General features: G+C 38.4%; 1 protein-coding gene across 5 annotated transcripts in view; it reads left to right on the top strand.

Moving 5' to 3' along the window:
* Nucleotides 1–26882, top strand: part of LOC127631475 (fibronectin type-III domain-containing protein 3a-like) — a 123501-nt gene that overhangs the window by 78082 nt on the left and 18537 nt on the right. For all 5 annotated transcript variants that reach the window (XM_052109601.1, XM_052109604.1, XM_052109602.1 and 2 more), the window contains 14 exons: nucleotides 1572–1648; nucleotides 2566–2818; nucleotides 5555–5863; nucleotides 6521–6579; nucleotides 13433–13602; nucleotides 13884–13943; nucleotides 15792–15930; nucleotides 16039–16092; nucleotides 17765–17889; nucleotides 18144–18318; nucleotides 18641–18727; nucleotides 21389–21527; nucleotides 21972–22040; nucleotides 22132–22250. In XM_052109601.1, the coding sequence (XP_051965561.1) occupies nucleotides 1572–1648; nucleotides 2566–2818; nucleotides 5555–5863; nucleotides 6521–6579; nucleotides 13433–13602; nucleotides 13884–13943; nucleotides 15792–15930; nucleotides 16039–16092; nucleotides 17765–17889; nucleotides 18144–18318; nucleotides 18641–18727; nucleotides 21389–21527; nucleotides 21972–22040; nucleotides 22132–22250 (1835 nt within the window). The remainder of the gene's footprint in view (nucleotides 1–1571; nucleotides 1649–2565; nucleotides 2819–5554; nucleotides 5864–6520; nucleotides 6580–13432; nucleotides 13603–13883; nucleotides 13944–15791; nucleotides 15931–16038; nucleotides 16093–17764; nucleotides 17890–18143; nucleotides 18319–18640; nucleotides 18728–21388; nucleotides 21528–21971; nucleotides 22041–22131; nucleotides 22251–26882) is intronic.

Genomic DNA, 26882 nt, shown 5'->3' with positions numbered 1-26882 from the left:
AGCTCAGTGTGTTCCTTTACCCAGCTAAGTAAATGTCAGCAGTTGTTTGCATTCACATACTAGATATGCTGATCAACATATGGGCCAAAAACTGAAAATCTCTCTCCGTTCTGCACACAGCGATACATAAGACCACAAACTACAGATTTTCTTCATTGCTTTACTGTAAGTCAACATGAAATCAAAATCGACCTTATTTAGTTTGGTAAAACACGTTTATACACTTATTTTTTACTTGTCAGTGCACTTTATTCTAAAGGAAAAAAAAATGTCTACATAATCTTTCAGCAAACATGTATTAACTGAAATTAGCCTACTTTTTCCTTTTGGCCAACATCGCCTTGTTCGCAACCAATAGATAAGAGGTGTTCCGGTGGGGAAATGTTAACCAATATCCAAATGGCTATTAAACCATTGCATTAGCATAGTTTTGTATGTAATATAGCCCTTAAAAATCTTGCCAAAAGAAGTGAAGTCAAACAAAATGAGTAAAACTGTAATTTAATGTTGGTTAATTTAATAATGGACAATTTGACCTTCAGCCTACATACCCTCTCAAAAAACTTCATTAAAAGTGGATCCCAGTTGTGTTTTAGGAGGGTAGTATTTCTTCACGGTTCACTGTTAACATACATTCGGGTGCTGAACACCCACTGTTTGCTTTCCAACTGACTCGAAATGGTTAAAATGAAGTCGTGGCCAACATTTTCTTCTTCGTTGAATATTTAGTATCACTCTGAATCACATTCAGAACATTACACATTCTGGAAATATAGGTCTCTTTTTTTCGCTACCGTGCTAGGTGCAAGTGGGCGTAGGAGGGAGTGTTTGTGCTATCTGTGAGTGTATGCGCACAAACTGAGGGCGTATTGTATGTTAATGAAGTGCCACACAGTGCGATTTGCTATTTTCCTTAGAAATAGGTAATTGCGCTAAAACATTTAAGAAGCACCTCTGTTCTCAGCGCAAAGTCTAAACTTAATTGGGGATTTGAGGATTCCACCAGCAGATGATATCAAAGAGCTACCGAGCACTTTTATTACTAACCATGATTTGTGTGTCAGTTCATCAATATGATTAATAATATCAGCCCATTTACATTACCAAATTCTTTTGAATGGGCTGCCTTCCTTTACATCGACTTTGCTTGACAGGGAATGGAATATAGGATGGTGCAATAACCGGAGAAGAACCTCAGAATTAAATTACACTTGACCCAGCCCATTAGCGCTTTGCACACCAGATTTTGCCAATCCACTTACACAAACCCACTTGCTCCTAGACGTAGCACATGCTTGCATGAAAATTTCAAAACTTCATGGCCTTGCACACTGACTTAGTACATATGACGTACCGGATAGTGTTACGTTTAAGGCATAGCACTCTAAAAATATGGTCCATAATGTGTTGCGAATGCAGTTTTATGTTTAATTGAAGAGATTTTGAAGTTTCCATGATTTTGCCATTATTTTAAGATTCAGACCAGCAGTGTATCTCAGAGCATTTCATGTTGTATGCTTGTAACGTTGTAAATGTTATATATTTTATTGTTCATAATGTTTCTTCTACAGGTCCTGCTCAGGTTCCCATGATGTCCCCAAATGGTTCAGTGCCTCAAATCTATGTGCCTCCTGGATACGTTCAACAGGTGAGTCCTCATGTCACTGTTTTGTACTCAAGTTATTTTAGATTATATTGCTATGAAGATATAATTTCCAGTGTAAGTTATATCACTCTTTAGCTGTTTTCAAAACAAGTAAGCTGCATTCATAACAGTATTTTAGGCATCATAGACAAGCTCCCGACATGAAGGCTGTTCCAAATACAGTTTGACCGATATATCGGTTTTACCGATTAATCGGTACCTATAGTTGCTTTTTGGGACTATCGATTTTCTGCTTTTACGGTACCTTTATTTTTTTGTTAACAAATCCTTCAGTTAATTTTTGTATTCATGTGTAATTTTTTGTTTCATCCTTTGACCCATGTTTCATAACAACATTCAATAAATCGATTTTAAAAACTATCGGCCAATTAATCGGTTGTCTGCATTTTTCACAAACTTATCGGTATTAGCAAAATTCACTATAGGCCGACCTCTAGTTCCAAACAGTTGTCAGCAAAATTATACTGACTTTAAGGGGTGTTCACACAGGATGCACTCTTGTGTTAAAAAACAGCTTGATAGAGCATAGCGCAATGGAACAGAGGCTTTAGATGCATTTTTTAAGTAAAAAGAAATTCTATTATTTTTAACTTGACACAGCTTCATCTTAATTCAAAATTCCTGGAACCCAGTTGGCAGCATCACTTTTATCGTACCCAGATAAAGTAATCCCAGAATGTATTGCAACAGTAAGCTCTGTGAACGTTTTCATTGGACAGACAGATTTAAGTGAACCATTTATCTGTCTCATCTGTCCATTTAAGACATGAATAAGTCATGTTTGAACGCACCATACTTAGGATGACAGTAGGGGTGACAAGGCGGCTTGTCTTGTGAGGTGTGAAACAGGTTTCGAAAGGTAACTCTCTCTCTTCCTCTCTCTTTCTCTCTCTCTGCAGATCATTGAGGAGAACGGAGTGAGGCGTGTTTTGGTCTTACCTCAAACGGAGTTTCATCCGGGGGGCCATTCGCCGCTTCACCACCCGCACCCTCCACCGCCCCACGCCCACCTGCAGGCCTTCATCCCCCACCCACACATCATGCACCATCCCCCTCACCTATACTCAGGCATGGCTGGAGGAACCGGTGACATGAGCGCACAGTACATCTCCCAGTACCACCCAGCACACACCACCATCTACTCAGAGCAGGGTCAGTTTACACATATACACTTACTGTTAGGATGGAAATTGATTCTTCCTATTGACTCAAATAATTTAAACAGGTTTTCCTTTTTGGAAACACTATACAGTATAAATAAATTGTAAAGCATTTGTTTGTTGTGAATTGATTCATTAAAAAGAATGTTCCTATATTATTAATACATAAATTGGCTAAATACAAATAAGATTATATTCACTATATCAAATAATTTATTATCATTTAATAAATTCATATATAATCAGTTTGATAATGATTTTTCATAGTTAACAACAATTTTAGTAAGATGCAAACCAGTAGGAAAGAAGTGTTTTTAAAAAGATTAAGAAGGGATAAATTAATTGTCAATTAAGAAATTCTTTATACATTTATATACATTAAAGAAAGAATTCATGCCAGAAGGAGAATAAATATATATACACTCAACTAAAGGATTATTAGGAACACCATACTAATACTGTGTTTGACCCCCTTTAGCCTTCAGAACTGCCTTAATTTTACGTGGCATTGATTCAACAAGGTGCTGAAAGCATTCTTTAGAAATGTTGGCCCATATTGATAGGATAGCATCTTGCAGTTGATGGAGATTTGTGGGATGCACATCCAGGGCACGAAGCTCCCGTTCCACCACATCCCAAAGATGCTCTATTGGGTTGAGATCTGGTGACTGTGGGGGCCATTTTAGTACAGTGAACTCATTGTCATGTTCAAGAAACCATTTTGAAATGATTCAAGCTTTGTGACATGGTGCATTATCCTGCTGGAAGTAGCCATCAGAGGATGGGTACATGGTGGCCATAAAGGGATGGACATGGTCAGAAACAATGCTCAGGTAGGCCGTGGCATTTAAACGATGCCCAATTGGCACTAAGGGGCCTAAAGTGTGCCAAGAAAACATCCCACACACCATTACACCACCACCACCAGCCTGCACAGTGGTAACAAGGCATGATGGATCCATGTTCTCATTCTGTTTACTCCAAATTCTGACTCTACCATCTGAATGTCTCAACAGAAATCGAGACTCATCAGACCAGGCAACATTTTTCCAGTCTTCAACTGTCCAATTTTGGTGAGCTCTTGCAAATTGTAGCCTCTTTTTGCTATTTGTAGTGGAGATGAGTGGTACCGGTGGGGTCTTCTGCTGTTGTAGCCCATCCGCCTCAAGGTTGTGCGTGTTGTGGCTTCACAAATGCTTTGCTGCATACCTCGGTTGTAACGAGTGGTTATTTCAGGCAAAGTTGCTCTTCTATCAGCTTGAATCAGTCGGCCCATTCTCCTCTGACCTCTAGCATCAACAAGGCATTTTCGCCCACAGGACTGCCGCATACTGGATGTTTTTCCCTTTTCACACCATTCTTTGTAAACCCTAGAAATGGTTGTGCGTGAAAATCCCAGTAACTGAGCAGATTGTTAAATACTCAGACCGGCCCGTCTGGCACCAACAACCATGCCACGCTCAAAATTGCTTAAATCAACTTCTTTCCTATTCTGACATTCAGTTTGGAGTTCAGGAGATTGTCTTGACCAGGACCACACCCCTAAATGCATTGAAGCAACTGCCATGTGATTGGTTGATTAGATAATTGCATTAATGAAAAATTGAACAGGTGTTCCTAATAATCCTTTAGGTGAGAGTGTGTATAATATATATATATATACACATGTACACACACACACACACACACACACACACACACACACACACACACACTCTCACAGTATTCACAGCACTTAACTTTTTCCACATTTTGTTATGTTACAGCCTTATTCCAAAATTGATTAAATGCATTATTTTCCTCAAAATTCTATGAACAATACCCCATAATGACAACGTGAAAGAGAATATATATATATATATATATATATATATATATATATATATATATATATATATATATATATATATATATATATATACAGTTTACTGTATATATGAGCTGACATCAACATAATGGTAGAGGAAATAAATTTATGAATTTAAGTTAAAATAGAATACCTGTTTTTGTAAACTAGATCATTCCAAGACTTTCTAATAAATGTAATAATTTTATGGCACTCCTCTTTTTCATACATTTCAATTTCAACTTAAAGACAAATCTACTTTTTCATAAATTTAGCTTTGTGTGTAACGAAATTAGCCAGAATAATAATGCAGATTATAATACATTCCTTGTCTTTGTTTTCCTTGATAATCCCAAACAGCATGGGTTTACATTCTAGTACAGGCATCTCCATATATCTCTTATGCATAGTTATTATAAACTATTACTTTTTCTACTTATGTCAACTCTGAAGTATTGAATTGGTTAAAAATTGCTCTTTGTTAGTTCAATCTCTGAAACTGATATTCAGTTATGGATATTCATTGCTCAAAGCGTGTTGCAAAACACCAGAATTTCAAAACTTTTCAATCAAGTTTCCCAAACACTCATCGTCTGCCTTTTGATAGAACAAAACTATAGTCCCACCCCGAACTCACCGCATTGGTTGAGCCAAAGTTATTGTTTGGGCTCATCGGAATGCACACATAAAAATGTATTGTTTTCTGTAATAACGACATAAGTTGTATTAAACCTTGAAATTTCCTTTTTTTATAAAAGTTTAAAAAAGCAACCAAGTTACAAGATGTCATTACATTTTTACAAATATTATGTTCATAATTACTTGTGTAATAAATTAATAACAAATATTATGTCTCTCTCTGCCTCTCTCCAATTTCCACAGATACTCACCCACCACATGGACGTGCAGCATTTTCTCACAGGGATGAAAGGGCTAGCAAAACCTACGAGCGCCTGCAGAAGAAGCTGAAGGAGAGACAGGGGGTGGGTGGAGGAGTTGGTGGAGGTCTGGCCCCCTCCAAAGACAGCCCCCCTCCCTCCCCACAGAAGAACCTGGGGATGCCGCCCACAGAAGGGGATATCCAGAACGGGCTAGGGTGTAAGGGCACAGAGGAGCAGACAGAGCCCACCACTACTGTCACCAGCCTGGGCAAAAGCCCGCCAGCGAGAGGGAAGGAGGCAGAGTCTGGAGGTAGGGAGGGAGGTAGAAATGTTTTTTGAAACCTTTATAATAAAGCATGTCTATTAACAGATCTCCTAATACATCTGATTAAAAGAAAAAAAAAAAAATGTAAATGAAAAAAATACTCATCTCTCCCTCAATTTTTTAACAGCCATTTACTTTTGTGTACAGTCAGTGGTTTTTAAACCAGTCTATTAGGAATTAGCTATCAGCATTAGTAGACATCAACTTCCTATTTAGTCCCATCATAATGAGTATCATCCCTCAGTTTGAGGTACAAATGATCCAGGAGCCCATCTGGATCAGTAACACTGCTCTAGGGACGGGCCCCACTCTCTGGCCACAGCCTAAACCGGCTTTGCAGCTTGTCTCTTTCCTCATTAGCTCTTTGAGCTTTAGGCTGCTGCAGATAACATTAGCTGTAATTATCCTAGCACTGACTCAGTCATTTATCTGTGCTAACTAACTCAGCCTGAATAAACTCTGCAGCGGCTACTGTACGCTGGTCTAAACTTAGCTGGCATTTCTATTAATCCATTAATGGAAATGAAATGCCTCTTATATGTGATAGATGTGATTTAACCAGTGTGATGCATCTTCATTAATCTATCATTAAGGGAGTTGACTTGACTACATTTTTCTCTCTTTTTTTTTTTTATTCTGAAGAACTGGATGAAGAGGCCAAAGCTCTTCAGGAACGATTAAACTCCATCTGCAAGCCAGTGGTAAGGAAATATATGCTATGACATTCTTTATCTTTTCCATATGGTGTATTTTGGTGTGGCATTGCCCGCAATTTTAGGCCACGTACGCGCTTAGCCATTTTCATTTGAAAACATTGTTTTACAAAATATGCGGTACTAGACAGCGTTTGTGGTGGAGGTAAACACCATTCCATTGTGGATGAGAGGTGTAAATGTCAAAAGACTACAAAGGATGGTTTGGACTGCTGAGAGGATTATTGGTACTCCTCTACCCCTTCCTGCTAGAACTGTACACATCCAGAGTAATGAAAAGGGCTGGTAAAATCACTCTTGACCCTATTCACCCAGCATAGATCTTTTTCGAACTGTTGCCCTCTGGCTGGCACTACAGAGCACTGATCACCAGAACAGCCAGGCACAGGAACAGTTTTTTCCCTCTGGCCATCCACCCCATGAACAGTTAAAACTGCCCAAATGTCTGTTTGTATCTTACATCAGTTTCATTGAACTTGTTTACATTCATCTGATCTGTTCGCCGATGATGTAGGACACCCTCGTGCAACCAAAACAGCACCAACCATCTGAGTTATCGTAGACTTTGTCAATTTTGTGGCACAGTGGCTTCACTGATATGACGTCATGAGCAATCCAGTTCTAAATTATATATCAGTGGTTAGGCCACATCCACACTATGGTAATCATTTTTGTTTTTAAAAAAATGTCAGTTTCCTAACATCATCTAATTGCAAAATGTGCGGTAATGGAGTGTTCTCGAAATGCCCCATTTTTTGGTGGAGGAAAGATCCGTTCCCGGGTGGATGAGAGGCGTAAAGGTACCAAAATTAATTGGTTTCCAAACAAATATATTAGTGATAATGTTGCCTTTGTCATTTTAACAAGATCCTCATAGAATTAGTCAGAAATTCCTGTACGGATTACCAATGGATTCCACTCAGATGAGCAAATCAGATTGATGCGTCACCCATTTTATTGGCACTTATTGTCATTATGATTGTCTGTGTATGTAGTACATTAGTTGCTTATTGGATGTCTTTTTGCATTTATTGTCAACTTCATAATCTGCATCATGTTAGCATTATTTCCATATTAAAGGAAGAAAAGAGAAATTGAAATATCGGTAAAAATGTGTCACCTGGCAGTTTTAAATGTTCCAGAGTGAAAAACTTTTTTTTTATATACTGGTAACCGTTATAAACGCTTGATTTCATTCCGATAATTTTTTCATGAAGCCAAAGGTTAAATTAAGTACTTTTTTCTTCAACTACACCACTTCCTGTTTTCTTTAAAAATGAAATGTGCTTTGATCCTGTATGAAATTGCTTCATCACAATTTTTTTGCCTAATTCCCCATTGTGGACGTCACATTCTTTGAATGAAGACCTTTTTAACAACTATGTATAATTAATACATATTCATGCACGGCTAATCCAGATACAAGGAACACATTATTGAAGTAAAAAGAACATTTCTCAGTTGTTTCCAAATCTTCACTGATTTATTGTTAGATATGATGCATTAATACAGATTTGATGCTGTTGAGTTTTGACTGAGAAGTAGATCTGTAATTAAAATGATATTTAACTGTTAATTAACTGTATTGATATTTCATCCACCTCTTAGCATGAGTACTGTTATTTAAAAAAGAACATTATTAACCATTCTTTTAGTTTGTTCTAACCGGTAACCTTTTGGAAAGGAGACTGCGGAACTTCTGAACCGAACAAAAAACGAAATGCAGTTTTCGCTCAGAATGAACCGAAATTAAAAACATACGCTTTTAGTCCCTGATACAGACAATAAATATCCATCTGCCATTAGTTATTTTTGTGTAATTTTATGAAGAAGTGCCTCAGGAATGAATAAATAACTCCTATTATTAATTGTGCAATTATATCTAGCATATTAGTTGCCAGAAATGTTTCTAGTTTTTAACGAAAGTCTAATTCCAAAACGAATACTAGATTGAATGGTTCCTTTTCTTGCTACGAATTGAAATGATCAAATTCAGTCAATACAGAAATAAAAAAGAAATGCGTACACACCAGCCCATAGGTCCTATGGATATGCCATATTATTCTTTATAGTTTCTTATACTATACTTTATTAATTTAACGCTCTACATACTGAGAAAGCACTTTCTGAAGGACAGTTGGGTTCATGCTGCTTCGACAGTTTCCTTAATGACCAAATTTCCACGCCTTTAAAACTCTACATCCTCACATGATTACAGTCCCCACAAGATGACCGTAATGGCTGTCTGTAAGGGGTCATTAAGGCAAAGTTTGATTTGATCCATAGAGAAACTAAATTGCTCTTGTGTCTCTAGCAGTGTGCTGGGATCTGGCATTATTGGGGTTTTTTCTTGCTACACTGCTTTTAGCTGTATCTAGAGAGCTCTTCCCATTTCACTCAGGTGATGTGTGTCATTTATTTTATGTGAAGGGATAACTTTTCTTTCATACTGGCTCCCGCGCCCTGCGGCTTCCTTTACAATTGGTAACTGGTAAGAAGGCAATAAAAGAATGATTAATAATGATCTTTTTAAATACTCTGTGGTAAGGGTGGGTGATATACCATTGCAGTGTTGCCAGATCTCGCAATAGAAACAAGCGACCTGGGTCCATATTCACAAAAAATCTTAAGATTACAAATAGCTATTAGATCAGAAATTTACAAGCAACACTTAAAGATTATGGTTGTGTCACTCATACTTACAGAATTTGTAAATGTTTTATCTAAGGGTAATTCATCGAGCATTTAAAGTTAAAAGAAGCTCCTAAACCAACATAGAAGTCATCCTGAGGACTCCTAAATCCCTTAAAGTGAATAGCAAACGATCATGAGCAAAAGAGCATGGCTGCTGACGTCAGACAACATCATTGTTTTAGAGTATTGTCATGACATTGACGTTTTAACAAGGTATCCACTATTTGTGGTGAAGAATCTTGAAGTTCATATAGTCAATGTGGGATAAATCTAAATTAATTTAGTATAAACCAGCTACATCAAACGATAGTGGAAAAAAATATATATTTGCTGTATTTAATTTAAATTCTACACTACGAATGAACCAATTACCTGTGGCAGATGTTTGTCACTTAAAGTCTTCGATCTTCGAAGAGAGAACCACCTTTTGTCACACTCCTCGATATTTTGTGAAATCAAAGAAAATGCTGCATTGATGTAGAAACATATTCCCATGCTTCCTTTTTCTCTTTAATGGTGATGCCGCCTGCAAGTTTCTCTTCAGTTGCTCTTGCGTCCACTTTCTTTGGTGTGGATTTTGTATAATTCATAGCTATTTTATGCTTGTCTTTTTAAAAGCTGATTTAAATATCCGCTACTGAATAGAACAGACAAATTAGCCATTGGCGTATATGACTATATTTAGCTTTGTGTATTAAATTCACTTTATTATTTTTGAACCAACATACTGTATGTACTTGCGTTGTCAGTCTGTAATGAATTTGCTGACAAATTGCAGTCCTTATCTACCAGTCCTTATGGACGGTTTAAGGAAGCCGTCATCCATAGCAATGAGGTCAACTCCACTTTTACTCTTACCTTAAGATTTCCCGCTATTCCATTGTAAAAACATGCTCTTAGTGGTTTTGTGAATCGGTTTGAAGCAGAAACTCTTGGCTAGGAACTCCTAGTGGTAAGATAAACATCTTTGTGAATACAGGCTCAGCTCTGGAATATCAAAGTCAAAAAAAGCGACATGTCTCACAAAAATGTGCGAAAATAAGCAATCCAACATGCTCCATCATGTTCAACTAGAAGAAAAGAAGCTTCTTTTTTTGGGCAACAGGAAGTGGTGTAATTTTGAAAATATAGTGTGTGAGACACTTTAGTCTTAATGATGAAATTACTATGTTAATGGTTACCAGCATTTTAAAATAACGTTTCCACTTTGGAACAATTGATTGGGATTAGTTTCCTTGTCCCAAAATAACTTACCTTATCATTAATAAATAGACAACAATAAATGATAAGATAACAACAAATATATTTAAAAAATACCAAAACTCAATTTAGCAGTTTTTTTAGTTCAATTAGTATTTTAACCAAGGAAAGGACATTCTATTTAATATTCCTAAAGTGTGTTGAGTTTGTGGATCAATTAACTTCATTATTTTTGTCAAATGTTTTTTCCTTGTCAGAATAATTAATAGGGTATATCAGACAGATTTGTGGAAATCAGTGCCATCGAAAATAGGACTGATTATTTCCACTGAACAGAGAAAAACAGAAGTTAGCTAGTGTAGAGGAGAGATTTGTGCCGCTTGAGGCACAGATAAATAATTCTTTTCAAGTCACTTTTGGCCTACTAATGCGCCCTAACTTGAGCTATTCTTGGTGGAAAACCCAAAAGGTACATGCATCCATAACTAAAGGAGACACTTGCTTCTCAACTGGGAAAAAAGCTAAAAAAAATCCTTCTTGCATAACAGGAGTTCTCTTTTGTTCTGCGGGGGTAGCGCCTCATGTCATTAAAATATACCCAATCTTTCCATTGACACGAAACAAGAAGACATGTGCAGTTTCCACATGAAAATGTGTGTGTGGTTAAATATATAGCCAATTAGCCCCTGGGATCAATTAACCTCGCTAAAGTGAGTTGGACAAAACAAAATGTGTCCCACTAAATCAGATAATTTCCATTTGTTGGGTTAATCGAGTTGAATGAACGCACATCTTGTTACTCAATTTTCACTCATTTAAACACTTTTTTTTGTGTGTCTCTCTCTTTGGGAATAATTTTGTTTTTCTCACTTGAAGTGGAAATCAATGTGCAAGCTTCTATATTTTCAAGATCGACAAGTCGACGGATTGTCTGAAAGGCTCTGTATAATTGATATCGTTTAGGGTCATGTCCACCACACTCCAATCAGACTTGTATCTGAATATTAATGTATACTTGGACCTACAATTTTTTTTAAAGTCTTACAAAATGTGTAATTGAAAGCAGTGTATTTGTTTATTTTCGTGTGCTTTGTTACAGAAGCATTCCTAAATTCATCTCCTTTAAAGAGCCATGCGAAAAAGATAGTAAAGCTACACAAAAATGTCAACCAACATGATCTGCTATGTATCCCAAAACATTTCAGTGTATGTAGAAAATGTTGTGTCAACATTGCCATAACATTAAGTGAGATTGGTCATAGAAGGCCACCTAGTCAGCTGACTAAAAAAAGTTACTCCGTGTAGCACCCCAGTCCGTATGTTTGTTTGTGTTTGCCTTTGTAACATACTAGAAATTTGACAAAAATTTTATATTTTCATTTTACTAACTTTGCCGAACTAGCTCGACAAGGTTTTGAACAAAGATGTTCTCCATGGATGGACACAAACGCAGTCATGAATGTTTTATCAATGAACGTCAAGCTTGCAGTTGACATACTCAACGTGTGTTCTTGTGGTACTGTGGCAGATGTAGTAGGTAGCTATAAACACAGTTTAACTGTCCATTTATAATGTTACACAAGTATGTGTTGCATTCTCATATTTGCCAGAAGGGGCACTATAGCAGGTATTACAGTAAACCGTCATCTTCTACGATCAGTTTTCTATTTCAGGTCAACTACTACTATGGAAAAACTCATCATAGAAGAAAACCGTTTACACTAAAGGCCCCTGCACACTTCCTATGAAATTGAAGAATGAACTGTTCATTTAGAACAAAATCTGTCCAAAAAGACTTAGTTCGTTTTGAGTTTGTTTTGTTGGTTCGTAGCAGCTCCCCAATTTTCAGGAAAACGTTTTACAGCTGCAAAACACCTTCTTACTCTCATTGGCCATGTCATTGGTAGGTGTGACCTGGAGCTCCAACTACTTTGTGGCCTACAACTAATTCCAATTTAGTCGGTTAAGATCAGTCAACATGACCTACATCTGCACAATCATTCGCATAGACATTTTCCAAGAACGTCATGTTTTTTGTATTAGTCTACAAAAGGAGTCAAATCTACTCATATACTCTTTAAGTACCCATTCAATCATGTACCATCTGCAGCCGAAAGCAATTCACACATCATCATTCTTTTGTCTGTATTTTACCCATTAACACTCCTTTATACACCCATCCTTGCAGTAGTATAAGTGCCATCAAAAATTACAATAACAGTTTAATCAGCGCATATTATGGCCACGTTTAGAGTGTTTGCGCATTAGCGCCATGAATGTAGAATGGAAACATGACAAATTACACATTATCTACTGCTTATATAATACTTAAAATCATCATTGAATTGTCAAAACCGCTTCATTACTGATCTTGTGTGAATTCTACACATAGAATGAGACATGAAGTCATTGATAACACGTTAGAATGACATAATAGTTGATGTTTACATGTGGTCTTGAGCATCCTCATATTTAAATGTACCTCTAAAATGCCTCACACAGCGGTGTGGCCTGTGTCTGAAAGTTCGCAAACAGCTTGTCATTGCTCAGCTGTTTTTAACTCAAAATTTTTTTGAGCGAAGAAGCACTTCGCAGTGGTGGGCCAGGGCCTCAATGCCCTTTATAGTGCACCTTGAGACAATTGCGTTCTGACACATTTCCTAACGCAACGATGCGTGAAGCAAAGCTAGACATTTTTGTGTTCGCCTACTAGTAAAGGTCACACATGAGCAGTGTCCTGAATTCTGTGTAATTTTATTAACTATTTCTTTTAATTAATAGATATCTTTTAGATGAGAGTACATGCCTAACAAAGATTACTGGGAAAGAGTTTCCTGCACTAAGCTAGTTTTTTTCTGAAACCAGGTGGGACATTATTACAGTCACAATATTAACGCATTATTAGGCTTCATTTTAAGCAGAGCTATTTGTCCCAATGCATCATCAGGTGACTGATATCCAGGCCAGAGGGGCTAGTTTGAGTTGGGTGGCCCCATCATGGAAAGAAAGTGACAAGGAGCCGAAAGAGGGAGAGGAAAGCCCTGCAGAGCCCAGCTTCACTTACGAGGTCTCTGTCTCATACAACGGCAAGGACGCGAAGTACAAGACCACCTACAGGTGAGCGCATGCTCAGTATCAGGCTGCGGAGAGGGGGTTTGGGCAGGAAGTGGAGAAGGTGTGGGTACACTTGAGGAACTCACTGTTGTTTTTATGTGGTTTGTTGTGGGTTTGCAGAAATCAGTGGTGGGTAAAGTTCATCTCTGGTTCACCTTTGGCTGTTACCACAATGACATTTGCAGTTCTTCTAGACTCAAATGGAACAAGTTGTACTGTTTGAAATGTTTACAGTATGTTTTGCAAAATAACCATTTATTTGTCTTTTTGCTTGTTGAAATCAGTGGAGTGGAACTGAGTGCAACCTTACAAGACTTAAGACCAGCAACAGACTACCATGTCAGGTTTGTGTCCATTATGTGGCTTTCAAACAAACAAAGCTATGACAAGACTTTTTCTTGTTTTATACATTCTGTTTAAAGGGATAATTCACCTTAAAATTCACCAAAAAACTGTTGGAGATAGTAAAGAATAACACCATTTTGAGAAATTTCAATCAGGTTTTTAGAGAAAACCACAGTGCAGAAACTGCCCTTTTTAGGGTGACAAATGACTTACTGATGGCAGAGGATGCTTGATTTAACTGCTGCCTTTGATACAGTTGATCATTCAGTTTTAATTGATACTTTGAAGAGATGGTTGGGAATATCTGGGTTGGCTTTAGACTGGTTTGTTTCTTACTTGACTAATAGGAAATTTGTATTGCCCGTTGGAGATGAGATGTCCTCTTCAAAAGTTAATTGTGGTGTTCCGCAAGGAGCACTTTTAGGGCCAATGTTGTAATCACTTTATATGTTAGTGCTTGATTCTGTGATTTCGTAAATGCAGCATTAATTTTCATTGCTATGCAAATGAACTGCGATTGCATTTAACATTGAATCCCAATGATCTGAATAATTGAAATGTTCTTCAGACTTCAGCATGTACAGATGATATAGAAAATTGGATGGCATGCCATTTTCTTCCGTTAAATACTAACAAAATGGAGGTTGTTATAATCAGTCATGTTTCTAAAAAAAGTCAGATTGAGTTAGCACTTAAACTTGTGGTCCCAAATAATTTGGGAGTGTACTTTGATACTAATTTAAATTTTGAATATCACGTCCGGGAGTTCAGTCTTGTTTTTTATCAGTTAAGAAACATTTCAAAGGTTACACTCAATGTCTTGAATTTCAAGGATACTGAGAAGCCTTGATTGTTGTAATGCACTGTTTTCAGTTTTAAATCAAAGCACTTTAACACAGCTACAATCAGTACAAAATGCTGCCGCTAGACTTTTGACACAAACTAGGTCTTATTATCATTTAACTCCAGATTTAGCTTCTTTGTTGACTACTAATACATTTTTGCTTTGATTTTAAGATTGTATTAAATACATACAATACATTACATGGGTTGGCACCAGAATATTTAGCAAAACATTTAAAACCAGTGAGAACTCTTGAATGAACTGTTGGCTGTTCCAAGCTTCTGGGGTAGTCCAATTCCAAACGATTGACTCTTATGAACCAGCTCTTTTTACTAAATCAAAAACATATAGCTTGACCAGGGTAGTCCAATTCCCAAACAAATTATTCTTATAAACGGTTTCTTTTTAGAGAATCAAGAACTTAAGCATTTATCAGAGCAGTTACTGAATTTATGACTCACTGACTGAACCACAAATCATTAATTTCATCATATTTCAGAACAAATCAAGAATTGTTACTGTATTAGTGGTACTTAAGGATTGTGAGACTTAAATCAGAATGATTACTGATTGGTTGTTCATATGACAAAGTGTAGTTAAAAAATGCATAATGCGTTAATGAACTGGAATTGTTCAGATCAGTTGAAATCGTTCAATTCTTTTCAATCCCCATACCTACTTGTGCACCATATTCTAAGTCTTCTGAAGCCATATGATGCCTGGTGTGACGAACAGACAAAAATTTTAGTTATTCACTGAAATTCTTCCTCTCTGCTCTAGCTCCCGTTAAATAAAAAAATGGTGTGCTAGGTTTAATGCAACAATAACCCCTAAAAATCAGTGATGTTATACCTTATCGATGGCAATCCTGCTGCAACATGTCTTTAATAATTAAAATGTTATTTTTTTTTAAATTATTATTGAACTATTCCTTTAAGTTGACTTTTTGTATTTATATAGTGTATTGAGTTTATAAGTGTGTAAAAAAGAGATGTGTGTTTAGGGTACGGGTCATGTGTGACTGTTTACAAGGTGTTCCTTCAGAGCCCGTGAGCTTCACCACTCTGAGCTCTGAGCCTGACACCCCCAGCCCACCACGCAAAGCCAGCGGCACCAAGAGCAGCCTTGTCCTGCAGTGGAAGGTATGGGGGCACATATATTAGCACTTTACCAATCTCACACACAAACATTTTCTGACTCATTAAAACTGTTTAATACTGTGTGGTACATTTTATTTCTTTTTTTCTTAGGCCCCTTGTGACAATGGTTCCAAAATCCAAAGCTATATTCTTCAGTGGGATGAGGTACTTTTTTCTCTGCTATTATTCTGTGCATTCAGTTTATATTTCCAATGTGAATCTCAAAGCCTTAAGATCATGTGTGAGTAATATTTCATCCCAAAATCTAAAGAAAAAAATTAAGACAAGCCTATTTTTAGGACTATTAATATTTGTTTTCTCTCTAACATTATTTTCATTACAATTTAGCAAGTTTTCCCACAATTCTCATCACTGTAATGTGAGAATGTCATTCTCGTTACCGTATAGCGTGACGAAAACATTCATATATTTAAATTGTTCTACCACCTTTTAATTTCTGCTGACTTAAAAAAAAAAAAAAAAAAACTCTTGAGAATACTTGAGGGATCATGGGAGTTTGCCAAACCAGTCTACATGTGCTTCGTGGACTTGGAAATGGCATAAGACCGTGTCCCGAGAGGAATTCTGTGTGGGGTGTTTCAGGAGTACGGGATATCAGGCTCGTTGCTATGTCCCTTTATGACCAGAGCAAGAGTTTGGTTTGCATTGCCAACAGTAAGTCAAACTTGTTCCCAGTGAATGTTGGACTCCACCAGGGTTGCCCCTTGTCACCAGTTCTGTTCATAATTTTTATGGACAGAATTTCTAGGTGCAACCAAGGGGCGGAGGGGGTCCAATTCTGTGACTTCAGGATTGCATCCCAGGTTTATGCAGACGATGTGGTCCTATTGGCTTCATTGGGTAGTGCCTTCCAGTGTTTATTGGGACGGTTTGTATGAAGTGTCAGGAATGAGGCTCAGCACCTCCAAATCTGAAAAGGGTAGAGTGCCCTCTTCAGGCTGGAGATGAGTGGCTGCCACAGGTGAAGGAGTTTAAGTATCTTGGGGTCTTATTCACGAGTGATGGGAGAATGGAGCATGAGATCGACAGACGGATCGGTGTTGCATCAGCAGTTATGCTGGCATTGTACCTGTCAGTCGAGGTGAAGAGAGAGCTGAGCCTGAAGACAAGGCTATCGATTTACCAGTCGATCTACGTTCCTACCATTACCTATGGTTACAATCTTTGGGTAGTGACCGAAAGGATGAGATTGTAGGGTGTCTGGCCTCAGCCTTAGAGATAGGGTAAGGATATCTCACATTCGGGAAGGGCTTAAAGTAGAGCCGCTGCTCCTCTGCATCGAAAGGCGCCAGTTGATGTGGCTCAGACTTTCTAGCTTGCCCCCCCGGACACCACCCTGTAGAAGTAGTCAGGGCATGTCCATCCAGCAGGAGACACTGTGGCAGACCCAGGACAAGCTGGAGAGATATATCTAGGCTGGCCTGGGAATGCCTCTGTATACTCCCGGGAGAGCTGGCTGAAGTGGATGGAGAGAAGGAGGTCTGGACATCCCTGCTCAGACTGCCACCCCCACGACCCGAATAAGTGGGAAAAAATGTTTGGATGTATGGATAGATGGATGGTATGTGTCCCAAAAGGTTGATTCTCATATATGTCACACTAATGGGAATTTAATGGGAATTGCATACAAACTCAAAAGTGAAACATCTGGACACATTACAGTAATGAGAATTGGGGGAGATATTCTTAATTATCATTAAATAATGCAAAAATAAACCAAATGGACTATGTGTGTGTCTGATCTAGTGTCCGTGAGGTGAAGTTTATGTGTGCCTGCTATGTAAAGTGTTAACACTGGACTCTGATTTGTGAACAGGGGAAGGGTACTGGTGTGTTTGAGCAGTGCTTCTATGGCCCTCAGAAGCAGTACAGACTCTCCAAGCTCTTGCCAGCTTCCAGATACTCCTTCCGACTGGCAGCCAAGAATGACATGGGGGTCAGGTGTGTGTCTACTGTATGTCTGAAAGGAGGTGTACGTCCTGAGAGGGAGGAAACTTGATTGTCTAGACCAGTGTTTCCCAGCCTTTTTTGTGTTATGTACGCCCACTGTCCCATCAGTAAGGCTTAGGTACCCCTTCATCAACACCCAGCAAGAAATGTGTGCCTTTCACCAATAATGTTTAAATTTGGTTTTATCCTGTAAATTACAGAAAATGTTTAGTTAAAGCAACCTCTGGTTGTGTCTCTCTGTGTAGTGAGTTCAGTGAAGCCGTTCCCATCATGACGTCATGCAGTGTGCCCGCTGCACCTCAGAGCCCTGAGCTGGTTCAGCTCGGGGTCACGTGGCTATGTCTGCGGTGGCACAGACCGGCTGGCTCGCCCAGAGAGGACGACATCGGCTATGTGCTGGAGATGGAGGAGGAGGGCTCAGTAAGTGTGCACACCAACATTTACACACTTTCACGGAAAAAAGAACAGTTGTTTAACACAACACAAAGCCCTAATAACATTTTAAGGGCTTTAAATAGCCTTAAACTTAGGACAACCTACTCGAGTAGCAATTATCGACTGCGGCATAAGAAGAGTTTTAAACTTTCCCAGTTGGGTTTGACTCTAAGAAATTAAAAAGAAATTAAACCTACATTTAAAGTAATAATAAAAAAATTATAGTGTACATACATGCACCAGAACATTTAAGGTATGCTTCATGCCAACATGCAGTGACTGATCATTTTTGTGTTGTTTTGTACAGGGTTATGGGTTCCAGGCCAGTTATGATGGTGATGAGCTCTCACACACCATCAGAAACCTTCACAGGAGCACTACATACAGGTTCAGGGTGAGAACACACACACACACACACACACACACACACACACACACACACACAGTGTTTCGTCTGTTGTATTTGTGTGTGTCTCCTAATTTGCATCACAGTTGGATTGTGTTATTCTTACTGTTGAGTCTGTGTGTGCTTCTGTTTTCTGATGTCCACTTAAAGGAATAATCCGGGTTCAATACAAGTTAAGCTCAGTCGACAGCATTTGTGGCATAATGTTACCTCAAATATACATTTAGTCTCATCCCTCCTTTAAAAAAAACAAAAATCAAGGTTTCAGTGAGGCACTTATAATGGAAGTGGATGGGGCCAATTTTTGGAGGGTTTAAACAGAAATGTAAAGCATCGTCATGGTAACGAAGTGGTAAAATTGGCTATAACATTACACAAAAGTTATTAAACGATTTTATCAGACTAAAATCATGTGTACTCGCCTATCCTTTGTCTTGTGGCTATACTTTTGAAACAGTGAGTATTTTAATGTTCAAAAATTGGCCCCCATTCACTTTCATTGTATGTGCCTCACTGTGCCTCACCTTGATTAAAGAAAAGGAGAAACGAATCAAAATGTATATTTGTGGTACTCAACATTATCCCACAAATGCTGTCGATTGAGCGTAACTTGTACTGAACCCGAAATATTCCTTTAATGTTTTCCAAAGGACAACAGCCACAATTAACCCAGCTACTATTGGGTGCATCTTGCTTGCTTGCTTGATTTCTTTCTAGCTTTCTTTCTTGCTTTTTTGCTTTCTTACTCACTTTCTTGCTTGCTTTCTATTTTGCTTTCTCGCATTCGGGTTGTCGAACTGTTCCGCCCGTTTCCACATCAAAAAAGGCTGTTCAGCACCTGCTCTAAAAGCTGGATGGTCTCTACTCAGTAATCGATTACGTAAGGGAGCAGAGGGCGTGATAGTGTTTCGTCAACAGGTAGTTTTCCAAACAACAACAGTAGCTACCATTTGCAGCAAAGAGTACTTTTTCACTCTATATCAACAATAAAACATTTTAAATGTTAGACCCCAAAAACATTCAGGAAACACAGAGGAAACAAGTGCTTTACTTACAATATGGTCGAAAGATAGAAGATCAAAGATAAACTAGAGCAACCTATGGCATGCGTGCCAACATTGGCACGTGGAGGGGTAATCACTGGCAGGCCAGTAATGTTGAGAAGGAAGTAGATATCTACATTCCAATCTACATTTTGATGTAATTATTCCTCATGATCTTGTTTTCATGAGCTGATTGGGAGGCTAAACAAAAAGTTAACTCCCAGCATGTGGAGACTCATGCTACTCTCTACGATCCACGCACAGCTTACTACTCGCCCCATTGAGCGCGAGAGAGTTGCCTACAGACCGCTAGCCCGCACATCTTATAACGTGGCTTGTTGAGCGCGTTACCGCAGAAACGTAGCATGTGTGGAGGCTTCACGCTTATTCTCAGCGGCATCCATACACAAATTCCCATGCGCTCCACCGAGAGCAAGAACCACATTATAGTGACCACAAGGAGGTTACCCCATGTGACTCTACCCTACCTAGCAACCGGGCCAATTTGGTTGCTTAGGAGACCTGGCTGGAGTCATTCAGCACACCCTGGATTCAAACTCGTGACTCAAGGGTTGGTTGTCAGCGTCAATACTCTGTTGTACTTTCTTTCTTTTGCACTTTCTTTTACTCTATTTAGCTCATTTGTTCTTTTCGCTCATTGTTTCGCTTTTCATCTTTATTTTGTTCTTTCCTCTCATTCTTGCTTTCTTTGCATTGTTTCTCTTTTCTACATTTCTTTCATGCTCTGTCTTCTGTGATTTCTGTGAGTGATTATTATCTCACCTGTTGCCGTTGGCTGTGAGATGAAGCAGGTGGAGTAATGTGATCAGTCTCTTCTCTACTGTGGTTATAAGGGGGCTGATCATAATCGCGTTTCCAAAAACGAAAGTGAATTAATATGATCAGAACGGCTGCATGGATCCTGATGAGAGGGACTGATTACCTGCTGAGAGCATTCACATCTCCAATTACAGCTAATTACTGTGACAGATGACAGTCAGCCTGAAATTACTACAGTTTATTTCTGAACCATCAAATATTTCCTTGTCCTGTGCTTTTGTCAGGGGAGAGAAATGTATCTCTCACAGGCTTTTATTTCTGTGAGAGATACATTTGGTAGCAGGGCCGTTTCTAGGCATATGCGAACTAGGCGGTCGCCTAGGTGCAACCTGCTGGGATGGTGTCAAAGAGGAGGCCTCTGCCATACCCCACCCCACCCCCGATGGGGGTGCCAATAGGGATCTCACCTAGGGTGCCAGAATGGTCTGAAACGGCCCTGTTTGGTAGAACTTATTTGGTTTTAAAATCTTTGGTAAGTGGTTTAAAAGGACCTTGAGATTTGAAATCCCATCATGCACGGTGTTTGGTCATTTTTCATCCCAAAATCAAAGAACATATATTTTGTTTAAAGATCAGAAAGCCTATTAATTGGACCAATTGACACGTTTTGTATTGTAATGTTATTTCCATGACAATTCAGCTCATTTTATTTTGATTTTGGGATGAAATATGACCCGACATGTTCTTGACAGACTTTGTGAGATTCACCCATTTAGTCCATTTCAGTAGAAGTTCAGTGCTTAATTTGTGTTCATTTTTATTGTAGGTTATTGCCTATAATGCAGAAGGGAAAAGTAACCCCAGCCCCGTGTCTGAGTTCACCACCGCCCCTGACAGACCAGGCTGCCCCTGCAGACTCTCAGTGAAGGGCAAACCTCATCCGACCAGCTTCCGTCTGACCTGGGGTCAGTCCAGCATGTCAAAAACACATTAATGTATATTGCTAGATATATCTCTTTCAATTTAGCCCTCATACAGTTTTGTTTTATTTTTTGCTCTGTTCAAACACCTACAAATCTGCCTTAGTAGGCAACATTTTTAAGTGCCTTAGGTGCATTCCTAACACAAAGGCCAGTCTAGACAGTTGGCAGTAGAAGTATGCTGCTTTCGAAGTATGTGATATAGGATAATACAACATAAAAATTTTATTTGTACAGATGTACGTAGATTTATTTGATTTTTTGTACAAGATATTCTCTCTGAATATTTGCATTATCCATTGACCAGTCTGTTGGTAGTCTTTGGAACTGATGCAAGGGATAGCTAATGCTTCGGATAACCTCAAAATGGCCAAATTTCAACCAAGTTATCAGCCTTTCACAGCCGAGAATATCTTTTTGCCTTTTCAGATCCTCCCAAAGATAACGGCGGTTCAGACGTCACAAAGTACGTGGCGGAGCTGTCTGATGATTTAAGTGGTATGTTCCAACAAGGTTTTGTGGTCTGCACATGCTCATTTCGATTGTGTTGTTATTGTGCCTATTTGTTGATTTATGTTTTTGTTTTCAGGTTTCTCTTGGAATCAGGTGTACAGTGGTTCGGCTATGGAGTGTTTGTGTGACGGTCTGAGCCCTGGATGTTCATACCAGGCCAGAGTCCACGGTATCAGTGCTGGAGGAGAGAGCCCGGTATGACACACACACAAACACACACGTTTCCTTCTGAGCAGTTAAGTTTGTATAGGTTCCCTTATGGTTTTTTAAATGCTTGTTTTCAAGGAGTAAAATATTATAAATTATACATTTAGGGTGTCCCTTTGGCCAAGTTGGGCCCTGTTAGCCATTTCAGTTCACTAGTAGTAGTAATTTTGATTCAATTCAGTGACTTGACTCTTTTGAATCAGTTCACTAAATAGATTTATTCAGATTTGTACATTGATTTGTTCATTGACCATTTCTGCAAGTTACGCCTTTGCACCTGTAGATAGTGATAAACGGTTGTATTATAAGTAATTGAATTAAACTAAAAGCAGTCATTCACGACCAGAGCAAGTCTAATTATCCTCCATTAAAATGTGTGTGTACAGTTCTACTAAGAGACTTGAGCACTGCAGAATGTTTAAGCATCATAAGTGTTTCCCCATAAATGACACCAAAACATATCTGTCAAACTGTGAACTGCTTAGCATGACTTTTTATTAAGCTATACAAAATAAGACAACAATACTAGCCTACAAAATATTTTATTGTGTCATTGTGTTGTCACTTTTATATTCATAATTAGTCCAGCCCCATTTTTTGTTAAACAAGATTAACAAACTGAACAAACTACATGTCTTCTCTCATTCAGCTGGTCAACAGATCCTTCTTCATGATGACTGATTCATTCATGTTGTTCGCGAACGAGTATGCCAGTGCATTTAGTTCTTTCACAAACAAAATGACCGACTGTTTCAGTGGAGGGGTGTATATGTTCAGTGGGTCAAACCAATGTTATGCTCATTCACAGCCAGAATTTGAATGCTTTGAATGCTGCAAATGTCAGTACAAATAGAATTTGCATGTCTGCAAATGTACGAAGACAATTTCAAAATCGTTTATGCAGCACAACCGTTTTCACCACAAATGGCAGATCTTAACCCTATAACGCCGTGTGTATTAAATATGGTACACAATGTTTGATGGCTCCTGTTTCACTCTCTGTTCAAGCTGAAGAGCCAAAAATATATGGCAAAAGTGGTTTCAATGTTTTTATCGATCTATTTAAAATGGCAGCGTACTTGCATGAAAAATTACTCTTATGTTGGGATTAATGACAGCTTATTTTAATAAAGTCAAAATGACAGTTATGATTATACTGTTACTGATATTTAAAAATGAGTATTTGCTAAATATAAGCATCTTATGCTTGCTTCAAATTTTGCATATTATTTTATTGTAAAAGCATGTTGAAATACAATATGATACAATTGGGTTTTGAAGTATATTTCTCAATCACCATTACATGCCCACTATAAAAAAAGAGAAAAATAAAAATCACAGAGCTTTGAAAATTCTGACATACACTTTTTATAAGATTTATTTAACGTGTGAACTAATATTTGTGTGTATTTTCATAAATGCAGCCTGCTCTGTCATTATAAATATCTCCTTATTTTACATTACAAGCTATTATGATGTCATCTTACCATAAGTTCCTGAGACCCAGCGAAAAAAGTTTATAAACATCAATATAGTGTTTTGTGCATAAAATACATATGATGAAAATTGTTTATTGAAAAAAAAAAAAGAATATTTTATTCATATTGTATTTGATGTGCTGAATTGAACTATGATACATGTCAATCCATATTTATAGACCAAGGAGTTGTTGTTGTCATGGCCAAACTCTCAAACATTTGGTATCTGTGAAAAGCCCAGGGAGTCCTCTGATAATACCCCAATATTTAACACTGTAGCATGTATGGGCTAACAAAAACTTAAATAAAAGATGTCCTATACAAAAATGAATTGCTGGGCCTCTGGAGGATTATGACCTTTTTAAAGCCTAAAGTATCACATATGACATGTAAAAAATAAACATGTACAAAAGTAATTTTTACTGTTCATTTTTATAGTTTGTCTAATTGAATTTTCGGACAGCTCTTTCATATGCCAGGTTTTACAGGGTTTATTTGCAAGGAAAATGCCTGGTATGCCAGATTACCAGTCCAGCCCTGCTCTGTGGCCATCTTTGGAATGCTCCCGGGCAGCTATTTTCTGTGTAAACAAGCAACATGACAGTGCAAGTATCTACTAAGATATAAGTATCTACTTGAATAGGGAAAACCCGAAATCCGCAAAAAAAACCATTTAAAATACATTTGTGTATGTTAACACACAAATGACACACTTCCCATCATTCGGCTCGCTTCCACACAGATTGCTTGTTTTCCCCCCGTCTTACTCCTCGCCATCAGAATGTCAGCGCTCTTTTTATCAATGGAAAGATTTTGGCATGCGGCTAGGAATAATTTCTCGCTTCCGTTTCCCGATCCCTACAGTAATGGCATTGTCAGTGTTTCGCAAATGTGGATCTGCATGCAGGAGTTGCCAGCACACAGCTATGACTCATGTTGGCAGACACCGCTTTTCGTAACAGTGAATGTGATAGAATGCTCACATGGCTGCGGCCTGCTGTCACCGGTTTAGACTAACACACATTTCCCATTGAAGAGGTGCACAATTCCACATGCAGAGCCTGGAACAGGGCCTGTACAATTTAAGTGTAGCAGGATTTTTGGTTGATTCTCACAGATAGAGCTGGTCCCTCAACACCAGCTCTATCACCAAGAAAGCCCAGCAGCGTCTCTACTTTCTTCGAAGGCTGAGGAAAGCACATCTCCCAACACCCATCCTCACTACATTCTATAGAGGGACTATTGAGAGCATCCTGAGCAGCTGCATCACTGCCTGGTTTGGGACTTGCACCGTTTCGGACCGCAAAGCCCTGCAGAGGATAGTGAGGACAGCTGAGAAGATCATTGGGGTCTCTCTTCCCTCCATCAAAGACATTTATAAAAAACACTGTATCCGCAAAGCAACCAGCATTGTGGACGACCCCACACACCCCTCACACAAACTCTTTACCCTCCTCCCGTCTGGCAAGAGGTACCGAAGCATTCGGGCCCTCACGGCCAGACTGTGTAACAGCTTCTTCCCCCAAGCCATCAGACTCCTCAATACTCAGAGACTGGTTTGACACACACGTGTCCTGAGTTGCACTTTAATTACTGTCACTTTATAACTGTCTGCTACCTCAATAACTGCTATGTGCATAGAACATTATCTCATTGTATGTTATGTTTACATTTTTAGAAACTGTCATCTATTTGCACTACTGAGTACTGGTCGGCGCTGCACTGTCTATTGTCCTGTTCATTGTCAGAAATTTGTTGTACTGTCCTGTACTTTTTGCACATGTTTGCACGTGCACTTTATATAGGTATATGTAGGTTTTTTTATATAGGTATTTTATTTCGTTGTGTTGTCTCATGTGGTCCTGTGTTGGTCCTTTGTTGTTTTTATGTAGCACCATGGTCCTGGAGGAACGTTGTCTCGTTTTGCTGTGTACTGTACTAACTGTATATGGTTGAAACGACAATAAAAACCACTTGACTTGAAATGGTGAAGAACTGGGTCACGTTTCATCATGAAAATAACAACAACAAAAAAAAAAAATTATAATTGGAATGAAAAAGGAAAATGAAGCCATTTCCATGAAGAATTTTTGCATTGTGATGTGGTTTTTAAAACGATTAAGCACAATTTCTCCAATTATAATTTTGGTAATGCTGCAAAAACTTAAAATATATATATAGTACATTTAGATGCTATATACTACATAATTTTTTTTGTGTGCTGAATTTACTGTTTTTGTTGGTTTATATTGTGCTGAATTTATTTGTTGATTTTTTTTTTTATATTTCTATATCGATCAGCCACAACATTAAAACCAAATGCTTAATATTGTGTAGGTCCCCCATGTGCCGCCAAAACGGCACATTGTTTCAGCAGTTACAGAAATACTCAAACCAGCCCATCTGGCACCAACAATCATTCGTGCGATTATCTAATCAGCCAATTGTGTGGCTGCAGTGTATAAAATTATGCAGATAAGTGTCAGGAGCTTCAGTTAATGTTCACATCAACCATCAGAATGGGGACAAATGTGATCTCAGTGATTTGGACCGTGGCACAATTGTTGGTGTCAGATGGGCTGGTTTGACTGCTGATCTCCTGGGATTTTCACACACAACAGTCTCTAGAATTTACTCAAAATGGTGCCAAAAACAAAAAACATCCAGTGAGCGGCAGTTCTGTGGATAGAAACACCTTGTTGATGAGAGAGGTCAACAGAGAACGGCCAGACTGGTTCGAACTGACAAAGTCTACAGTAACTCAGATAACCATTCTGTACAATTGTGGTGAGAAGAATATAATCTCTGAATGCTGTTCTGAGATGCAGGTTGGCATTGTTTTGGTGGCACATACAGTATATATGCATGTACTGTGTCTGGATCTGATGTTTTTCTTTAATGTATTACAGTAACAAGAGTTAGATTTTTTCGCATTACGGTAATGATAATTTGGGGGAGAAATCTTAATGGTCCTAAAACAATAAAATTTTCTTCATGCTAAATATTATTTGTTTTGATTTTGGGGCAAAATATTTTTGCAATTATTTTGGTATTCTTGGTTTACTGGGGTTTTGTAACAAGAACCAAATGTGGACTGAGTGCCAAATGCCCTCTTTATTTTGTTATTTTCCCTGATCTGTCA

The sequence above is a fragment of the Xyrauchen texanus genome, chromosome 38 (assembly GCF_025860055.1).
Source record: "Xyrauchen texanus isolate HMW12.3.18 chromosome 38, RBS_HiC_50CHRs, whole genome shotgun sequence".
Lineage (NCBI taxonomy): Eukaryota > Metazoa > Chordata > Actinopteri > Cypriniformes > Catostomidae > Xyrauchen > Xyrauchen texanus.
Note: the sequence above shows the minus strand (reverse complement) of the source record. Positions and strands in the feature narration are given on the sequence as shown.